This window comes from Mercenaria mercenaria, unplaced genomic scaffold (assembly GCF_021730395.1).
Source record: "Mercenaria mercenaria strain notata unplaced genomic scaffold, MADL_Memer_1 contig_755, whole genome shotgun sequence".
Lineage (NCBI taxonomy): Eukaryota > Metazoa > Mollusca > Bivalvia > Venerida > Veneridae > Mercenaria > Mercenaria mercenaria.
The window spans coordinates 22,360-43,670 of record NW_026463654.1 but is presented as its reverse complement, the minus strand read 5'-3'; the positions used below and the strand labels follow the sequence as shown (position 1 = coordinate 43,670).

Below are 21,311 nucleotides of genomic sequence, written 5' to 3'. Positions count from 1 at the left end.
TAGCAATAATGTATTTAACACGCAATGGCAAAGAAAAACCCGAGCAATTTAACAAACCTTAAAAACATACATGTTACTAAAACACGCACACACATGTTTTATTAACTGGCCTTGATCCAAGGTTTTCCATAGAAATCAAAGAAAGAAAGAATCTATTAAATTATAATTAATTATGATTCAAGTTTCTGATTTTTCTTATCAGCATTGGTGTATGTGTATCATAGAGATTCGGACTCATTTTTTTAAACAATTAGCTCTGATTCACCCTGTCTACTTATTTATAGTGTACAAGTTACTTTTATAATCAATGATATACACGAATCAAATTTGCCATTCAGATATGTGTTTGTACATACTATACAATTCAATCATGAAATCAAATTTATCGTGTTTAACTGAAGTCTTTAGCTGTAAAGGTGGTTATTTTGCATGCTTTCCACGAACAAAGCCGTGACAAAAAGTGTAGGTCGTACTAAAGAGATAATCCTACCGTGCAAACTCATGGAAAACATGCCATTTTTTTTCTTTTTTACAAGCTTGGATTTCATTGCGTGTCTGTAAATTTCACCTTTCTTTGCATATCGTGGAAACACCATGCTGTGTCTTTTGTTTAAATAAATGTACACATTCTCTCCCCCCCCCCCCTTCCACCCCCTCCGACCCCCTCTCACCAGCTTTCAATGAGCGCCTAGCTGGCAAATTACACTATTTCATAAGAAAATTATTCTTTGACATAGTTTTTCTCCTGTCGTCGGAGGTTTCAGTATTCCAAAGATATTTAGCTTTCAGTCGGAAATTATGTAATTTATGTTGATTCGTATTGTTCTCATAAACAGTTTGGTGAAAAATCAAAGCTTTGTTCTATTCTGTTCTTTTCATTTTTTTCTATTTTTTTGACTAATTAGACATTTATGAACGTTATTATTTCAAAAGACTATAGTGAATCGTACGTCAGTTGTTGGTATATGCAGTTCTATAGATTAACACGGTTTAAGTTACATCAGAACTTTTTTTTCCACAATTTTTTTATTTCTTGATACACTTTGAAGTAAAATGGAAGCAAGGAGCCTTTACCCTATTACACTTATAATTATTATTGTATTGTTTATAAAAACAAGAATACCTACATATGTGATAATAAATTGTCATGTTTTGGAAAATATCATTTATTTGCCTCAAAAGTAAAAGAAATTGAAAAATTTCGTGTTGTTCACTATATGTTCAATATAAGCCTTGGTAATACTTTTAAAACAAAATTGGAAGCAAGAAGATGTTCAGTTAGAATAAATATTTTCACATTAAATTGAAGAGAAGAAATTGAAGTTTACTGTCATATCTGGTAAAATATTCACAAACCAAAAGACATTTTTGAAATTAATCATTGAAAATAAATTTCCTATATAATCTATTGCTCAAACTAGTATCAGTAGCGAAACCAATATTGATTATCGGATAGTTTTCAAGGGGGACAACCTACTATGAAAAGCCAGTCAAATATAATAAAAGCTGGGGATGCAATATCAAACGTGAAGATTTTTAAAGTTTCCACATAAATAAGGGGTAAAGTGACCACACACCCTGGTGGTAATGCTTTCTGATGAAACAGAATAATTTCTACAATCTTCTTAAAGTGTCACTCAAAATCATTTATAATATTGTTTTAAAAAAAAGGACCTGCTGTTTCTGACAAGAATATTTTTTAAAGTTTCCAATATACACAATGAAAAAGTTACCATATCCTCTACAAACATGTAATTTAAACAATCTTGGTAAAGGGTTACACAAGGACCATTTGTGTAAACTTATTTCAAAATCGGGCCAGCAGTTTCATAAAAAAGGGTTTTTGAAGTATTCACCATATTTATTTAGTGTGGGAGTGGGGTGGGGGAGGGGGAGTGACCACGCCCTCTTGCGGCCATGTGTTTTGAGGAATCAGAATAATTTGACCAAACTTGATAATGGATCACACAAGGACAATTTGTGTGAAATTTATTTAAAAAATGAAAATGATTTAATCTTGACATCGCAATAAATTTCAATAACTTTTATTGTTTAATCAAGCTTTCGGAGAATTATCACGTACATGTATATGAAAGGATTACTGGCTATGTTTCATAGACAATTTCTGTGGTAAGAATTATAAAAAAGAGAAAAGTTATGCCACATCCATTCACAAATTCATATAACATTATGAGGAAAAAAATCTCAGGTCTTATTCTGATTTATCTTAATGTAAAATAAAAAGTATCATAATATTATTCATCGCAAACATTGTGTTTATACATATATTATTACATAAAAGAGGTTTTGAAAGTTAATTTCATTCCGTAAATATATTTTTGTACTCCGAATAATGTGAAATATTTCCACAAAGTAAGGTGAAACCACAATAAACCCGCTAAAGTTAATTCTATATTTGTCTTGGAGTCACTCGAAAAGAAAACTCGCAAAGTGCATTTGTAATAAAAGAAATCAATACAGGTCTGATTTCCGCTAATTGGATTTTTATCTCGAGTCACTCCTACGACTCCTAGTGACCTCGGAGTCAGATGGCACAGTTCCTTGACGAAAAATGGCTTACTCGAAGAAACTTAAAGTCGGAGCACTAGTACTCGTTTTGGTCATACTCCGATGATCGACTAGAATGGGTTATACACGCCACATACGGTTATATAATCTTTCTTAAAGAATGGCAGTTAACTGCATCAGCAAATGACAATGAGCTTCTCCATTTCAGATTCACGAAGGGTATTGCATTTCCAGAAGTCAGGTAAATGTCAAACAAGGGCCCCCGACAAATGCCCCCGAAACATGCCCAAGAATGCTACAGTTGTCTGCGCAAAATATGTTGGAATATTTTAGGTATGAATCATTTTGTGACCCTGATCTTGCCTGAAAGACCCGTGTCATAAGTGCGACACACCTTCTCAATAATGTTAACATGTGTGTCAAATTATTTTCAGATCCATTGATAAATGGCAGAGTTATGGACAAGACAAGAAAAAGACCATATTAACCTGTGATTTTTAAGTCTGACCTTGATCGGCGGAAACAAAGAATGTTAACCTTTAACCTCTAAGTGTGACCTTGACCTTAGATCTAGGGGTCTGGAATTTGCGCATGACACATTGTCTCATTATGGGGAACATTCAAGCAAAGTAATTTAAAAAACCCTGGGGAGCATAAAAAAGCATTACCAATATTCTCATCAAGTTTCCAACATCACAACCCTCAACTTATCAAAACCCTTAATCGGTTCGGGTCTCTTGACTTGAACCGGTTTTTGGAGGTCAATTGTGACTGCTACTCGGCATTGTTCAGGCCATTTTTGTAGGTCCAAAAAGTCCCAGAAGCTGGATCAGTGCAGCAATAATATATAAGTCTTTAATTTCAGTCATACATTTTTGATAACCAATTTTAAAGAATACCATCAGTAAAACTAGAAGGCGTTTTTCTCACAAAAACATATGTCTCCCCCTAGTATACCTTTAATTCTGGCCGCCATTTTGTGTAGCGAAGCGGAACGTTTCGGCGATATGCAAACTAGGCTTGGTACTGATCACTCATGTGAAATTTTGTCAAAATCTGTCCAGCATTTGACCTTTGAAAGCCGGACAAGATTTTTCTATTTTTAGCTTTTGCAGTCGTTTTGTGCAGCGAAGCCGAACGTGCCAGCGATATGCTCAACTAGGCTTGGTACTGATCACTGTGAAGTGTCGTCGAAATCAGGCCAGCAGTTTGACCTGTGAAAGCCGGACAAGCTTAAGGTGGAGTGCGACCTTTAAATTTTTTTTAGATAGATCTAAGAAAAATTAACGGAAGAAAATTAAGGATATTTCTGATTTATTACAGTTTCCCGTTTGGCTCTTATTTAAGCCACATTTGTTTGGTGCGCTGTCAAACTTGGCCACTAACGGCACTTTTTGGGCGTCATTTCTTGGCGTCATTTTCACAGTTTCTGTACGGTTTTCAGCATATCCCTGTTTTAGCTGGAAGCGGACGCGAATGAAATTTTTATATTTTTTAAAGATTTAAAATTTCCTTTCCTGCGATATAAATTTCGTGAATGATCTATGACGTACCTTAAGATTATGACGCATTAAAGCGTCAGACTTATACAAAGCGTAACGTAGAGTTTAGCTGGAAAATTGTCCGTTTTTCGAGAATAACATTTTTTCAGGTCGAGGAATTTTGTTTAAATTTCAATCATAAATGCGCAAATATATTTACTTGCGTTTGATAAACAAAAAATTGTATGTCACCGAATTCGTTTTTTCAGTATCACCGATTTTGTTTCCCCACCACCGAGCTGAAATGCGACGTTATTTGGTGGTATTTTTAAAATTGCGCTAAAATTTCGGCCGATTTCGGAAAACTTGTACTATGGAAGATGTTGTCGACATTCTATCGTAAAAATATACGTTCAACGAAAGCATATTCTGAAACATAAGAAATAACACATATACAGTAAATAGAATAATAGTAGAAAAAAATAGCCCCGGCTGGTTTTGAGTTGCGAACTTTTGGTTTTTACTTCAATTATAATAATTTTTATTAGCATTCGATTTTGATACGTAATTTTAATGGAATTACTTCTATAAAAAAACATCATTAAAAGTTTGTATTATCTTCATTATTGGTATTTAATGTGAATATGTGTTATAATTGACTCATGCATGTTACCGTTTCAAAAATGTCTAAAGGTCAAAGAGACCGTACATCCATGGACGATATCAATGTAAAATATTATAACTGTGCACCTTAGATGTCGGATTGTTGCTGTATGTAGGAAAGGTAAAGAATTACCCACAAGTTAAAGTTTTACTGTTAACGGAGTTTGTCTACTTATTCTTTTTTAGTTTAAAGAAATACTCTATATTTTTCATCACTGATTTTCTGCTTGTAACTCCATCTCGATTGCTGACTTGATATAATGTTTCTTCCTTTGCATATTAGAAAGAAAACTTAAAAGAGAAAATTATTAAACAGTACCGACTTTGTTGTATTCAAGATTTTGCAGGAGACATATCATGCTCACTGTGATGTCGAAATGCATATGCACTCTTTAAAGTGTAACAAGCGGCAAGGTTTGATCGAAAAGCAACACTCAACTATTCCGAGTTACAGTAGAAGATGTGTTTAAGTTCACAAATAATGTCGCAGAGAATCGCGATTGACACTCAGTTAGAAATTTGCAGCTCAGCTGATATGTAATGGAAAAAACGTCATATCAAACAATCAACCAAACAAAAAATGATGGCGAATTGTGAGAGTGCGATGGTGAAGTGCTGCAGTACTGCTTCGCCATTGTACTGTTGTGCTTCACCATCTTACAGTAGCGCTTCGCGATCGATGTGTCACCACCGCACTGTCGCGCTTAACCATTTTAGTGTCGCCAATGCACTGTCGTGCTTCGCCATCGCACTGTCGCGCTTCACTATCGTACTGTCATACTTCGCCATGGTTCTGTCATGCTTCTCCATCGTAGTGTTACCATTGTACTGTCACGCGTTGCCATAGCTCTGTCACGCTTCTCCATCGTAGTGTCATCATTCTACTGGCACGCGTCGCCATCGCTCTGTCACGCTTCTCCATCGCAGTTTCACCATCGAACTGTCGAGCTTTGCAATCGCACTGTCGCGTTTCACCCTCTTTTTTCTGTTTATATACCTTATTTGCGTTGTACTGTTCAAGAATAGTCTCCGTCGGTCTATTGTTTTCATGAGGTTTAAAAAATAAATATCAACCTGTAGGGTGTAATTCAAACGAATACCACCCGACAGAATGTTATTTCTAAACAATATTATATTCAAAATTAACCTCTCAGCTAGAAAATGAATAATAAAACATGTAATTGTTATTAATTGTTTTGTAAGAAAATGTTTTTAATCAGCTCTTATTGCAAGCCATGGAACGTTAAAAATATTTGATGTCAGGTTAACATCATAAAAAAGACACTTGCGACAGTGCGTTGGCGAAACGCGACAGTATGATATGGTAAACCGCAACACTAGGATGGCGATACTACGTTGGTGAATCGCGGACCGCGACACTACGATGGTGAAGCACAACAGTTGATTCCGAAGAGTAGTTCAACAGCTGTCACCATCGTACTGTCGTTGTTTTCGCCATCGTACTGTCGCGCTTAGCCATCATACTATCGTACCTTCGGGCTTCCCATTTACAGGGAGTAGCCGCTGGCCCTAACGGAACACCGTAAATCCCACGATTAAATCGAATTCTTATAAAGTTGAAAATCATTTTTTCTTCATATGATGCGCTTTCTGACAGGAGTAATTTAATCATAATCACACATTAAACTCGAATGCTAACTAAGTTAGTTATAATAAATTATAAAAAAAAACCCGAAAGTTCACAGCTCATAACTAGCCGGGATTTCGTTTTTCTATTATAATTCGAATTGTTATTTTCTTATATTTCAGTATATATATGCTGACATTAAACGTATAACTTAACGAAATTATGTCGACAATAAACTCCATAGTACAAATTTTCCGAAATCGTCCGAAACTATCGGCGTAACTTTAAAATACCACCAAATAACTTCGCGTTTACTTCATTTTTCATATATAATTCGATTTACTGTATATGTGATGTTTTTTTATATATATATATATATTTCAGTAAATGCCTTCATTGAACGTATATTTTTACGACAAAGTTTCGAAAACTGGTTCCAAACTTTCCGAAATCGTCCGAAACTTTAGCGTATTACCACCAAATAACGTCGCATTTCAGCTCGGGGGTGGGGAAACAAAATCGATAGTAGTGAAAAAACGAATTCGGTGACATACAACTTTTTGTTAATCAAACGCAAGTAAATATACTTGCGCATTTATGATTGAAATTTAAACAAAATTCCTAGACCCGAAAAAATGTTATTCTCGAAAAACGGACAATTTTCCAGCTAAACTCTACGTTACGTTTTGTGTAAGTCCGACGCTTTAATGCGTCATAATCTTAAGGTACGTCATAAATCATTCACGAAATTTATATCACAGGAAAGGGAATTTTAAATCTTTTAAAAATATAAAAATTTCATTCGCGTCCGCTTCCAGCTAAAACAGGGATATGCTGAAAACCGTACAGAAACAATGAAAATGACGCCAAGAAATGACGCCCAAAAAGTGCCGTTAGTGGCCAAGTTTGACAGCGCACCAAACAAATGTGGCTTAAATAAGAGCCAAACGGAAAACTGGAATAAATCAGAAATATCCTCAATTTTCTTCCTTTAATTTTTCATAGATCTATCAAAAAAAAAATTAAAGGTCGCACTCCACCTTAATGCGGACGGACGTACCGACAGACGGCGAAGGCGAAAACAACAGGTCTTTGGGGGAGACATAATCAAATCATAAGGCTTCTGATCATGCAAATCCCTTAATAATATGCTTTAGTATTTTTTTTTAAAAATATATAAACTTTTAAATATAAATTCGGAAATAACTTCTGGTAAAATGTAGCTTGGTTGTTATAAAAGTAACTTGATCTGCAACGTTGTATCCGTCTCGAGTGAACTTAGACCTAGGCCTATACCCTATGAGCCGCTTGGGCCGAGTGTGATCCGGACTGGCAAATTGGAGGAGAGCCAAATGCATCATTGAATATCAAGTTACTCATGTAGTAACCATTTTATCGTAAACATGCACCTATTTCCAGTATTATATCAGCTTAAAGCGGCTATAATTTTAGACGCGTAAAGCTGAAACATTCGTTGAAACGTTGAACCTTTTGAAACATGGAGCGTCAAAACACCAATTAACGTCGCAACTCAAGCAAGTAGTCCAAGCATTGAACATTTTCCGTATCCGATGGGAGTTGAATACAAGATTTGTATTCTTTACTGAAATACAGACTGTATTTCAGACGGATAATTCGTAAGTTTAAAATAATGGATTCATACATTGAATACAGCCTGGCCTCATGGCATGAATGCTAAAATATTATTTTAGTCTTTCATTTTTTCACACAGATTCTTCCTAATGTATTTTTGCATATAAGTTAGTTTTCCTTGCCTGTATTAATATTATTTTTGCTTTGCAATTTTTGCAGGGAATAAGTATCTATTTTGGATCCTATACTATATGTGAATATTACGCCAAAATGGATAACGTCTTTTGACGTCGTCATTGACGTCGTACTTTCCTGTGACGTCATACTATTTTGTTATTATACTCTGATGAAGTCCAATGGACGAAACATGTTAGTTTTGAAGTAAAAAGTACATTTCTGGAGTTAGTTCTTCGCTTTATCTATTTCTTAAGTTTAAAATAAGAATTCTTGCCAAGAATGAGTGCCCATACAAAGAAATAGTTTTGTATACTAAATAAAGGTACATTTATCACTATGTAATTATTTCCTAAATTGACATTTCTATTCTGATACTTTGCCCATCTAATTAAACAACTAAAATAGCAATAGTTCTTTGGTAAATTTCAACCAATCTAATAAATTCTATGGATTTTCTGGTATAAAAACTAGAGGACGTATCATTCAGACATTTACAAAGCGAAATATCCCCCACACCATATTTGTTCAATTCTGCAAACAAACAAGACAAAATGTACCCAGAGAGGATATTATCCAAATAAAAGACGAATCGGCCAATTTAACAGCACAACTCTTTTAATAAAAGTGTCTTTCGTTCATTCGTGTCCAAATGAATCTAATTTTGATTGTCAGTTTCAACAAAAATTATTTGTCATCATAACATATGTGTGATGTATTTAATTAAATTTTACAACAGGAATCATTAAATACGTGCATCGTTAACGACATTTGATATATAGATAGATTTGTTGTTGCAAATTTGTCATCTTAAGATAAACAAAATGATGTAAAAGTTACTGACACGGTCATATTCGCAGTGACAACACGATGCATTCTTAATCTTGATAACAGTTTTTTTTTTTTTTTGGGGGGGGGGGGGGGGGGGTTAACGTCGCAACGACATAATTTTAGATCATATGGCGACTTTCCAGCTATGATGGTGGAGGAAGACCCCATGCGCCTCTCCGTGCATAATTACATCACGGGCAGGTACCTGGGTAGAACCACCGACCTTCCATAAGCCAGTTGGATAGCTTCCTCACATGAAGAATTCAACGGCAAGTGATTTAAAGTCAGTTACCTTAACCACTTGCCACGGTGGCCCACCGATCACAGTTCGTTACCGATCATGTTGTCTTCAAATACCCTTTGTAGAAAGGTTGCGTTTTGTAACTTGTACGGGTACGTGTACCTGCATGTTTTTTTCCAATAAGCCTCTACTTTATGAAATATATCAGAACATACATGTTCTCATATTTTGGCGTCAATATGTTCTTGTTAAAACTATATCTGAAGATTTACATGTAGGGCGCCAATCGATTAAAACTATCGAACGTATTTTGGCAGGCGCGATGTTGTTATTATAATTGTCAGAATAACGTACACATACAAAAACGCATAGCCATGAAATAGCAACATCTCTATAGAAATATTTAATTGTATCCTTAGTCATGTTCACTCTTCACCTAAGATAGTTTACTCCTATATTATATCATACGGCTCTGACTTCAGACAAGTCATTATCATTATTATTATTATTGTTATTATATACCACATTTATATAGCACTCTCTTCATATAAAACTACGTTCAAACTTTATTTAGCAAAGATAAATAATTTTGAGTCTGCCCCTAAAACTATGAAATTAATACATTTGAGTAGTTCCCTGATCAGTTCGATCGATTAGGTGACGTAAAATTTGCAACTGGTCACGTGGTTGAATTTTAGCGTGCCCAGAAAGAGCAGCCATTGTTATATAAAAAAAGAAACGTTTTCTTGAATAATTAATTACAGTGAACTTAATTGTGCCTACTGTAATTGTACCTGTAATATAGGTACTTTCATTTCATAAAAACAAGTGAATGTATGCCGGACCGATCTGTACCTGTAATAGAGGTACAATGTGTATTTATCTTCTATGCGTCTAATTTGTCGGTTTGCCAGTACTTGATATATAGTCATTGCGAGACAGTTGTTTTCAAGGTCGGTTATATTACCAATAGAATTTCTGCAGTTTGATACTATAGGTACTTCTTAGATCTGTTCAAGTGATACAATATATATGTCCTGTTTACTTATCTGTTGAGGTCATTTGGATGAATTTTATTCTATCTGATGGGTTATCTCGTTTTTGGCAGTCAATGCCTACTTTTGTAAAGTACAAATTGTACCTAGATAGTATACAGACAATGATATGCAGGATTATCATGAAAATTGTTGTATCGCAGTATATTAAAATCAGGAATGGAATTAATTAAACCTGTCTGTATTTTGCAGGTGAGATTTCATTATGCCTCCAAAAAGAAGCAGAGACCCATCAAAAACTCCATTAAAAACTTCATCAAAAGCTAAAAAGCAAAAACGAACAGCTAAATCAGTAACATCTCCTGAAGACACAGACAATGCAAAGAATACTGTCGCGGATGAAGACAAAGAACTTGATCATGGTACAGAGGCTAATGCGAGGCAAAATATCCAAGCCGATTTGTCGCCACAAGCTTTAGACACTATTGTGACTGCTGTTGTGGCAGCTATGGAGAAAAAGGGAATGGTTTCATCCGTTTCGAATAATCAAATGAACACAATTGTAAACAATGCCGATCTCAATACAAACAGTACATTGAATTCAATCGGCACACCAGTGGATGTTACGAAAAGCCAAGAAAGCGTAAATGAAAGAAGCAGCAATGCAGTGAATGGACACATTCAATTGATGTCAGAAGTAAGGGGTGCCAGTAGTAGTCAACAAATTGAAATTGGAGAACAGTCAAATACAGGTAGTTGGTCAGACCGGGTTCACCAGATACTGCAAGTAAACCCTGGGGCAGACAATATAACATACCAGGTATAGCACCAGTGCAAACTGTACATACTTACAATTTATCTCTGGGTGCTCTAATTCCAGATAAAATGAAACAAGCCATTTGGAATGGGGATTTTGTGGAACTCAGTTTGTTGCTGAAATCCCAACAAGAAGATATGACTTTGAAGTTCACTTCTTCTAATGAACACTTAGTATCTCCAAGGATACAGACGAGAACGTTAACAATTCATATGTGGTTATCTGCTTTTTCCATATATATGGAAATATACGTGCAAAAATTTCCAAATGAAATTTCTGGACTATTAGCTTATATAAATACTGTAAGAGACTTGGATAGGGGATATGGGCAGGCAGCTTTCAATTTTTATGACAGATCTTTTAGGGCACATAGGCAATCACAATCTTTGGCATGGGGGTCATTACACACAGAATTGTAGATACGCGCCACAACATTGTCCGGCCGAATGCAAACTGACCGAGTGTCAACCAACAACTTAAACAAGAAATATTGTTATGATTATAATAAGCCTAGAGGCTGTAAAAGCGGAATTGCATTTATGCACATATTTGTGGTAATTGTAGGAAAATTCACCCAAGCTACAATTGCTTTTCAAAACCTCACTCACAGATCGGTACAAAAGCTGCCTCTCCTTATTAGCCTCCCAATTCTCAGATGCGTAGCAATACGGTTACACAAAAACAGTCCAAGCAGCCCTTTCGTAATAACACCAATAAGAAGTGACGTTTGTTTTAAAACTGTACTTAGAAAATTACAATGTTTTTGAGCGAGATTTTTTGGTTCAAGGTTTTAAATACGGTTTTCACATTGAAGGCAATGGAACTAGACCATCACATAATATTGAACGTAATCATCCGTCTGCTCTGCAAAATAAGTCAGTAGTAGATGCTAAACTAAATGAAGAACTTCAGGCCGGTAGGATTGTTGGCCCTTTTTATGAAAAACCAAAAAATTTGATATGATCACCGCTGGCACTAATCCCAAAAAAGGAACCAGGCAGTTTTCGATTGATTCATGACTTATCTTATCCCAAACATAATTCAATAAACTCTATGATTGATAAAGAATTTACAGCGGTACAGTATGATTCTATTGATACAATTGTAGAAAAAGTTAAATTATGCGGTCGTAACTGTCTTATGGCAAAGACGGACATCGAGAACGCGTTTAGGCTTATTCCTATACATCTAAATGATCGGCATGTTTTGGGATTTACTTGGGAAATTGATGGTACTGTGGCCTATTTTCAGGATGCATGCTTAGCTATGGGATTAAGCATGTCGTGTCAGGTATTTACTCGTTTCAGTAATGCCCTGCAGTGGATAATGTAATCAAAATTTCAAGCACACATGAGTCATATTATTGATGATTTTTTCTTTGTTGGTCCAGCAGACACATAAGTATGTCAAGAACACTTAGAAAAATATTTGGACATCTGTAAAGAGCTTAATGTTCCAATCAAACTTGCGAAAACCCAGGGTCCGACTACATGCATTGTCATTTATGGGATTGAAGTTGACTCTCAGGCTATGACAATCAGATTACCGGAAGACAAAGTAAATACTGTCTGTGAAAAACTAAAACAAATAAAATGTTGCAAAAAAGTCACTTTAAGACAGTTGCAGTCGCTGCTGGGGCTGCTTAACGTTGCTACCTCATGTGTGGTCCCGGGACGTGCTTTTCTAAGGCGGTTGTATGATTTGACTATCATTTCATGCCCGTCATATTATATTCGTTTAACTCGAGAAGCACGTGCAGACTTACACATGTGGTATCAGTTCATGACATCCTTTAATGGCAAATGTATGTTTTTAAATGATAATTGGCTATCTTCTCAAAACCTTCAATTATATACAGACGCTGCATCCACCATAGGCTGTGCTGGATTGTTTGGGTCAGAATGGTTTGCTTACAAATGGGGACCTGCTTTCCAAAATTATTATATAAATATATTAGAACTGTTTCCCATTATCCTTGCAGTTGAATTATGGGGCCATAAAATGGCAAATCATAAGATCACATTTTTCTCTGACAATGAAGCAACAGTATGTGTAATAAACAAACAGACCTCAAAAGACCCATGCATGTTGAGATTAATAAGGCGACTTGTATTGCTATCATTACAATTTAACATCTTATTCCATGCTCGCTTTGTCCGGGGCATTCATAATACAACTGCTGACCATTTATCTCGTTTTGAATTTCAGAAAGCATTTCGGTCGGCGCCGTGGCTACAGCCCAGTCCTATAGCACTGCCGGAGCACTTATTAGTGATTTAACAACTACTGCGCGAGTTATTATTGAGAATGCATTGAGTAATAGAACCAAAACAATATACTCCAATTATTGGGACCGTTATGTGCAATTTTGTTCTTCAAGGAACTTTGTAGTACAAATTCCTATTACAGAAATTAATCTGGTTAATTACCTTGCAGATTTATTTACAAAAGGTTTCCGTGTAAATACTATAGCAGGCCATGCGTCAGCATTAACATACCTTAACAAGTATTTTGGGTTTAGAGATTTTTCTGACTCATTCTTGGTAAAACAATTTTTTAAAGGGTCTACCAACATGGCCGCCACCACCTCTCGGCCGGACACTCGCTTACCTGTCACATACAGTTTTTTAGGCAAAAAAATTTGCTGCACTTCCAAATACAGTACAGAATTTTTATAAACGCAATATGTTTCCCACAATGTGTATCCTTGCATTTCGTGGTTTCCTTCGCATAAGTGAATTATGTTCCAACAATACAGGGGTGGGGGGATGGGGTTAGCCATGCCATACAATTTCAGGATGTGCTGTTGGTAGATCAGAACAAAAGTTCACGGGGCATACAAATATTTCTAAGGAGGTTTAAACATAGTACAAAAGCAGCAACCCTTTTCTTGCCCGAAAATGAGCATGATAAATTGGTATGTCCAGTTACTGCAGTGCAGCACTATTTGACACATTATACACATAAGTCGGGCCCCTTTTTCCAATTCTTAAATGGGGAACCAGTGTCATATTCATTCTTTAATGACAATTTAAGGAATACCATTGCATTTCTAGGTTATGATACAAAAAAGTACAAGTCACATTCATTCCGCATAGGGGCAGCAACAAATGCTGTAATACAAGGTTTCTCGGATGATGCGATTAAAAAAATGGGTTGTTGGAAAAGCAACGCGGTGCACAATTACATTCGATTACCTCAAATTAGGTTACCTACCTCACCGTCTTAAACTGAGACTGGTATAGTTATGTCATTCTGTTATACCAGCTTGATATTTTGGAAGTTGCTCATGGTCATGACAAGAGTGCTAGTTGTGCAGATTAATGGTTTTCTGATAGTGTGATAGAATATGAAAATAATGCAATGTCAGTATAAGGCTGATTGTAATTATAATAAAACGCAGAATAATGCAATGCCAGTATAAGACTGATTGCAAAAGTAGCATAATAATGCAAAATTTGTATTAGTCCTGCACTTATGTCAAAGATTTCATTATAGTTTGTGTAATGTTATATAAAGCTATTATAATATGCTATTGCTAAAAATCTGGGAACATGATGCAGTGTCAGTAAAAGGCTGATTGTGATTATAGTCAAATTATTGCAAAAAAGTAGCATATTATGCTAAAATTGTGTTAATCATATATAATGTTAGTATAAGACTGATTGTAATTATTGTCAAATCATTGCAAATTGTAACATATTACGCTAAGAATTGTGTTAATCATGTACAATTTCAGTAAAAGGCTGATTGTAATTAATATCAAATTATTGAAAAAAGTACCATATTATGCTAAGAATTGTGTTAATCATATACAAATAGGAATTTCAGTAAAAGGCTGATTGTAATTAATGTCAAATCACTGCAAAAAAAGTAGTCTATTATGCTAGGAATTGTGTTCATCATGTACAATGTCAGTAAAAGGCTGATTATAATTAATGTCAAATCATTGCAAAAAGTAGCCTATTATGCTAGGAATTGTGTTCATCATATACAATGTCAGTAAAAGGCTGATTGTAATTAATGTCGAATCATTGCAAAAAGTAGCATATTATTGCTAAGAATTGTGTTAATCATTTACAAGGTCAGTAAAAAGCTGATTGTAATTAATGTCAAATCATTGCAAAAAGTACCATATTATGCTAAGAATTGTATGAATCATATACAAATAGCAATTTCAGTAAAAGGCTGATTGTAATTAATGTCGAATCATTGCAAAAAGTAACATATTATGCTAGGAATTGTGTTTATCATATACAATGTCAGTAAAAGGCTGATTGTACTAATGTCAAATCATTTCAAAAAGTAATATATTATGCTAAGAACTGTTTTTAGCAAACACCGTTTAATGGGTATTTTTTACCTGCTGCTAAATTTTACTATGCTTTGCGAACAAATCAGATTCGTAAACATTTGTCTCTTATAAATTTGCTGTGTAAGATCAAGTAAACCGGCAGACCTTGTGATTTCGTAAATTTTAAAAAAATTGGAAAAAAAATAATATAAATTATTGTGTTTTACCCAAAATCCATAAACTTTTACAACAGTGAAAATAACCCATTATACGGTACAATGTCACAAAAAGACTGATTTGAAGTATTAAGTTCATGGAAGGGTAGCAGAATGTGCAATGCCAGTACAATACTGATTGAATATTTATCATGATCATGCTCGAATTTTAGTTTAAGTAAAAGACATTTTTGCAAAGATAATAATAATAATATGTAATAAGAAAACCATGCTTTGCCAGTATAAGACTGACTGCATGGGCACTTCCATAATACCAGTGTACATTCACACAATGCCAGTATAAGACTGATTGTAATTGTTCGGATAAGACTAAATGTAATCACAATCATTTTTATAGTAATGGAACATGTAGTTACACATACAGTTAGTTACTTGGTGAACACTCAAGATTTATTCTTAAGTGCCAGTGTTGACAGTCTTTAATTTTTATTGGTATTGCAATAAGTTAGGAGATTGTGAATCTAGTCATTAACCAAGTTTACATGAATATTTTAGATATACTTTATATATGCACATTCAGTTTTTGTTGTACTTTTAGCATGTGTAAATGTTGAGTTCTGCCCAACCCGGGGCTAGAGGGCGTGGACGGTAGCATGCATTTCCACTACCGTCCATGAACAGGCTCAATCAAACCGAGCCTGCAACATTTTCGTTTTTTTTGTGTTGAACGACCTGTGGAGTTTCCACGTTCTATTGTATAAAAAAAATTGTATTGAACTGTCCAGTTCAACTTTCACTTCTGAGGTTGGGGTGGGTACGCAACTTAGACATATTGCTTAAGTTGCTTGTGGCGATTTAGTATTACCCACCTATGTGTGGAGCTCTTATTGGTTTATCGGTTTTGTAACAGTATTAAACTTTTACTTTTGATGCTTTCGCTATATAAAAAGAAATAGTTGTTTTTTCGTCATTTAAAATAAAATGACATTTTCACAAAACAAATGGTTCATGTTTTTTCTGTTGTTGGTAGCTCACACATATTAACTGCACCTCAGAAGTGTACGGTTCCTTAATTAGCCACTACCTAAACTATTACCATAGCAAACTTACATTGCCTGGTTTTACCTTTAGCAAACTGTTGTATTTGTGGAAAAGTGTGATAGAAGGAAGGATTCAAACTTTATTTAGCGAAGATAAATAATTTTGAGTCTGCCCCTAAAACTATGTAATTAATACATTTGAGTAGTTCCCTGATCAGTTCGATCGATTAGGTGACGTATAATTTGCAACTGGTCACGTGGTTGAATTTTAGCCTGCCCAGAAAGAGCAGCCATTTTTATGTAAAAAAGGAAACGTTTTCTTCCCTCCATCCACCCCAACATACCTCCTATGTTTTTATATGTAATTTGTGTTATGTTTCTTTATTCATATATAGGCGATTTAGTATTACCCACCTATGTGTGGAGCTCTTATTGGTTTAGTATTAAACTTTTACTTTTGATGCTTTCCCTATATAAAAAGATATAGTTGTTTTTTTGTCCTTTAAAATAAAATGACATTTTCACAAAACAAATGGTTCATGTTTTTTTCTGTTGTTGGTAGCTCACACATATTAATTGCACATCAGAAGTGTACGGTTCCTTAATTAGCCACTGCCTAAACTATTACCACAGCAAACTTACATTGCCAGGTTTTACCTTTAGCAAACTGTTGTATTTGTGGAAATGTATGATGGATGGAAGGATTCAAAAGTGCTTTACATAAAAGCATCTATATAATGTTCAATAAAAAATGGTAATTGAACTATTATAGAATGAATTTAAAATTACATTACGGTAATAAGATACATAGCGTTTTAAATTATAGGTAAGCAGATCAAAACATTAAACAAAATACAATGGCGTAAAAAATTAACTGACCTATCAAAGACACAGGTAAGAGCAGAATAGAACAGAAGATATCCTACATTTTGAACTGACAGAATTAACTAATATGATGTCTATGAAATGCATTACAGCATGCAAACCGTCCCGGATGATTGGGTCAATCCCCATCTAAACGGTCCGGAGAACATCCACCATACATCCCACAGAAAAAAAACAACACTGTTTATATTATTTTGTCACACTAAAGTTCTTGATTAGAGTTATTGATTGGCCGGCAAAGTACCTACATTATTCTATCAGGTACTTATTGAGAATAGTTCGCAAAGAATTGTATGAAATCATGCGACTTTAGCGCTTTTTTAAAAACTTTACAAGGTCTTGCAGTTTCTTATGCCAGATGAGAGGGTATTCTATAACCTCGCAGCTGCTGTCTGAAGGATCCTGTAACCAACTCGCACTTTGTCATATATCCCTACCAGATACATATCTCATTAGTCTAACTGACGCCTCGCCTCATAGCTAGTGCTTTAGGAAAGTATCCGGTTGCAGTTGAAGGTAGATACATCTGATATTTCTATATGACCATAGTGTTAAAAAAAAAGCTGAAAGCTTAAGTTATAAGAAAAGTGAAGCTTCCGTTGGTATAGAATATGATATAACAGATAATTTTATCTGATTATCTTTTAAACATCTAATCATTTACGAATTATTTTTACATAATCAAGGCAGAGAGTCATAAGAAAAATTCATATATATATATATATATACATTTATATGCTAAGCTGTATAGAGCCACCTCTTGAATAATAAACCGCTCGAAACACGTAACAGTTGTATACAATTTGAGTCATCAGTGTCTCATATTGTGTTATATATTTCTTTTTGTTTGAGTCTGGCTCTGTACCAAAAACAATTTGCATGTGGCTTTAATAAGTTTTTGAACATAAAACACACAACTGGGCTGATCGATCAGCTTATCTTATTGTCAAAAAATGCTAGCGAATGGCAAGCGATAACTTTCCATGAAAGGCGCCCGTGCTCCGATAAAATTTGCCAAGCGTTGCTGCATACTATGAGAGGAGGTTGTCTGAAGCCGCATATGCTCGTTTCTGAGTAAGTGAGCTGGTAGCATCCGCGGCACAGTCAGTCGGAAAACTACCAAAACGTTCATGACTCGAGTACTTCAAAGAGGACTCAAAACGACGTACCAACCTTTTGTCGACCCAGATATGTTGTTATGATAAGTTACAAGATGAAAGTTAAAAATAAGTGCAGTAAATTGTTATTTTGCCATTTTCATTTGCAACTATTATGGTTATATGAATATATGCACAACAACAATAATGATATATGTAATAACTTTTGTTGTTCATTAGTAAATATCGTTAAAAAGAAATGTCTCCTTATTGCTTTAAAACAAGTTAATGGATTACTGTCATGCAGTATAAAGTCGCCTATTGGAATGTAATTATCTCAACTACAGTATAACCTACGATCTTATATTTGTCAATGACGTATATACATAATTGTGCTATATACACAAAATGCTACAACATACATTATTTTGATTAAAATTTGTACATATTAAAATCTACAAATGTTGATTGCTTAAAACATCGTAATATAGAGAAGTATTTTAAAAACATTTCATTTTTAAATAGGCGGAAAGTTTAGAGAAAAAATGTAATGAAACACTTCAACGTATTAAAGGGAAGTAATTATTAAGAAAATATACAAACAATTCTTTTTCAGTTACGTTAAGTTGACACGTAAGCTTGGCATGTTAAATATTTATACAGTGTTTTTTTTTTAAATATCCATGAAATCGTGAAAAAATTGCAGACAGGACAAGAAAATCACCTAAACTATTTCACAGACACGAGAAGGAAAGATAAATGTTGACTTTTGACCTCATATGTCACCTTGACCTTTGAGTCAGGGAACTGGATGTTTATCATGACACCTCATCTCATTATGGAGTACATTCATAACAAGAAACAGAAAAATCTCATTGACAGATGACAGAGTTGTTTACCGGACAGGAAAAAAACACATATTGACCTTTGGCATCCGAATATGTCATTGACTATGATACTGTCACGTTCAAGGAAAATTTGTGGCAAGTACTCTCAAAATCCCTTGATTGGTCGTAGAGTTATTGAACGACCATGAAATAAAGTAAATTGACTTTTTAACTTGAAGTGTGACCTCGACCTTTGTGCTAGGGGTCTTGGTATTGCGCATGACAAGTTGTCGCATAATGGAAAACATTTATGCCAAGCAATATTAAAATCTCATGGAAGATGACAGAGTTATGGACCGGACAGGAAAAAAAGCTACTGACGTTTGATCTCGAAGATTGACCTTGACCGTTTAGCTAAGGGTCCGGGCGTTGCACATGCATAAGGAACATTTACCTTCAAATACAATGTATCAAAAAATTCTTGATTGATAACAGAGTAATGGACTAGACAGAAAAATAATATGGTAATATTTGATCTCAGACATTTGAGCTAGGGGTCTGGGTAATGTGTTTGACATGTTGACTCTTTATAGGAACATTTGTGCCGAATAAAATTAAAATCCTTTATTGCATGATAAAATTATAGACATGACAGGAAAAAAACTGTGTTGACATTTGAAATCCAATTGTTACCTTTACCCTTAAGCCAGGGGTCTGTGTGTGGCGCAGGACACGTCGTCTGATGACGGGGAACATATGTGATAAATGATAGTAAACCCCTTGAAGGATGACAGAGTTATTGACTGGACACGAAACAAACCGTGTTAATGCTATTCTAACCTTTGAGTGTACCCTTGATCCTTTAGCTAAGAGTCTGAACGTCTTCTTCTTATAGGGAATATATGTGCCAAGTAATATTAAAATCCTGTAATGGCCAGGGTTTTGCGCATGACACGTCAACGTATCATTGGGAACATTTATGCCAACTAAAATTAAAGTCCCTTGCTGGATGACGGCGATTTGGACTGGACATGATATTGCTGACAGACGGAATGATGAACAGACGGACGGACAATCCCATAATCCCCGAAACTGGTTTTCAACAAGAACGGCACTAATAATCCCTTGTTACTTTTTAAGTATATGCCTACTCCTAGTTAAGTTAGAACAGTCACAAATGCAAAAGAAAAGCTATGTAGTCGAACCGTTTTATGGATGAATTTAAAACCGTAGTAAGATAATCTTGCACCATCGTATGTCTTTTCGTTTCCGTTCTAAGGAGTAACACATCATAATTTATGACATGAATTCTGTCAATCTAACAATCTAAAATATATATTGATTATCTACATATGTTAGTACATTATTTCTTTCACACTGAAAACGAATCTCGACTACATAGAGAAACAACAGTAATAATAGGCATACCTGGAGAGCATAAATTTCCTGTTTCAGCAAAGCCGTCTTTACATACACAGATTCGTTTTTCGGCGTCTGTTGTATTGTAACAGTAACTATTTTCAACCTTCCCGTATTGTTTCCGAGTCGCAGTGCATGTCGAATCCTCTGTGCAAGGACCTTGAAGAACTGAAATTTTAGATTAGTGCCATGCGTAACTGTCAGATTTTCATTCTGGTTTTCGAAATTAAAATAGAAATACTGCGTGATTATTAATTGTGTGTTCTTTGAAAAACAATTTGAATTTGCTTAAATATTTTCTAAACGTTTGTTTAAATTATTAATAAGGATACGGAATGAAAATATGTATTTCATCTTACCATTCCTTCCCTATCATGATTACAGATATACCTAGTGTAATTATGTAAATATAAAGCCGGTTGGTCCTTCATTATATATTTGGCTTCCGAACAGTGCATGCAGTGATGGTCTCCAGAAATAGATTAAATAGTTCCGATTCTACTAAACTGTAAAATTAAAATTTCTTAAAGGAAGAAGCATGAATTATCGGTTAGTTTATTGTGATAAAACATCTTACAGAGGCAAGGACAATGTGAAAGGCATAAATATTCACTGAAATGACATTTCGGAAATAAAACTTTTAAAAAATCACGGCTGTTTA

The 21,311-nt window shown here is 34.9% G+C and overlaps 1 protein-coding gene across 1 annotated transcript in view; it reads right to left on the bottom strand.

The window, feature by feature from the left end:
• Positions 1–5,539, bottom strand: part of LOC128554795 (P-selectin-like) — a gene marked incomplete at its 3' end in the record, with an annotated part of 34,033 nt that extends 28,494 nt beyond the window's left edge. Inside the window, exon 1 of the mRNA XM_053536107.1 lies at positions 5,455–5,539. Coding sequence (XP_053392082.1) covers positions 5,455–5,539 — 85 coding nt within the window. The remainder of the gene's footprint in view (positions 1–5,454) is intronic.
• Between the last annotated feature and the right edge of the window lie 15,772 nt (positions 5,540–21,311).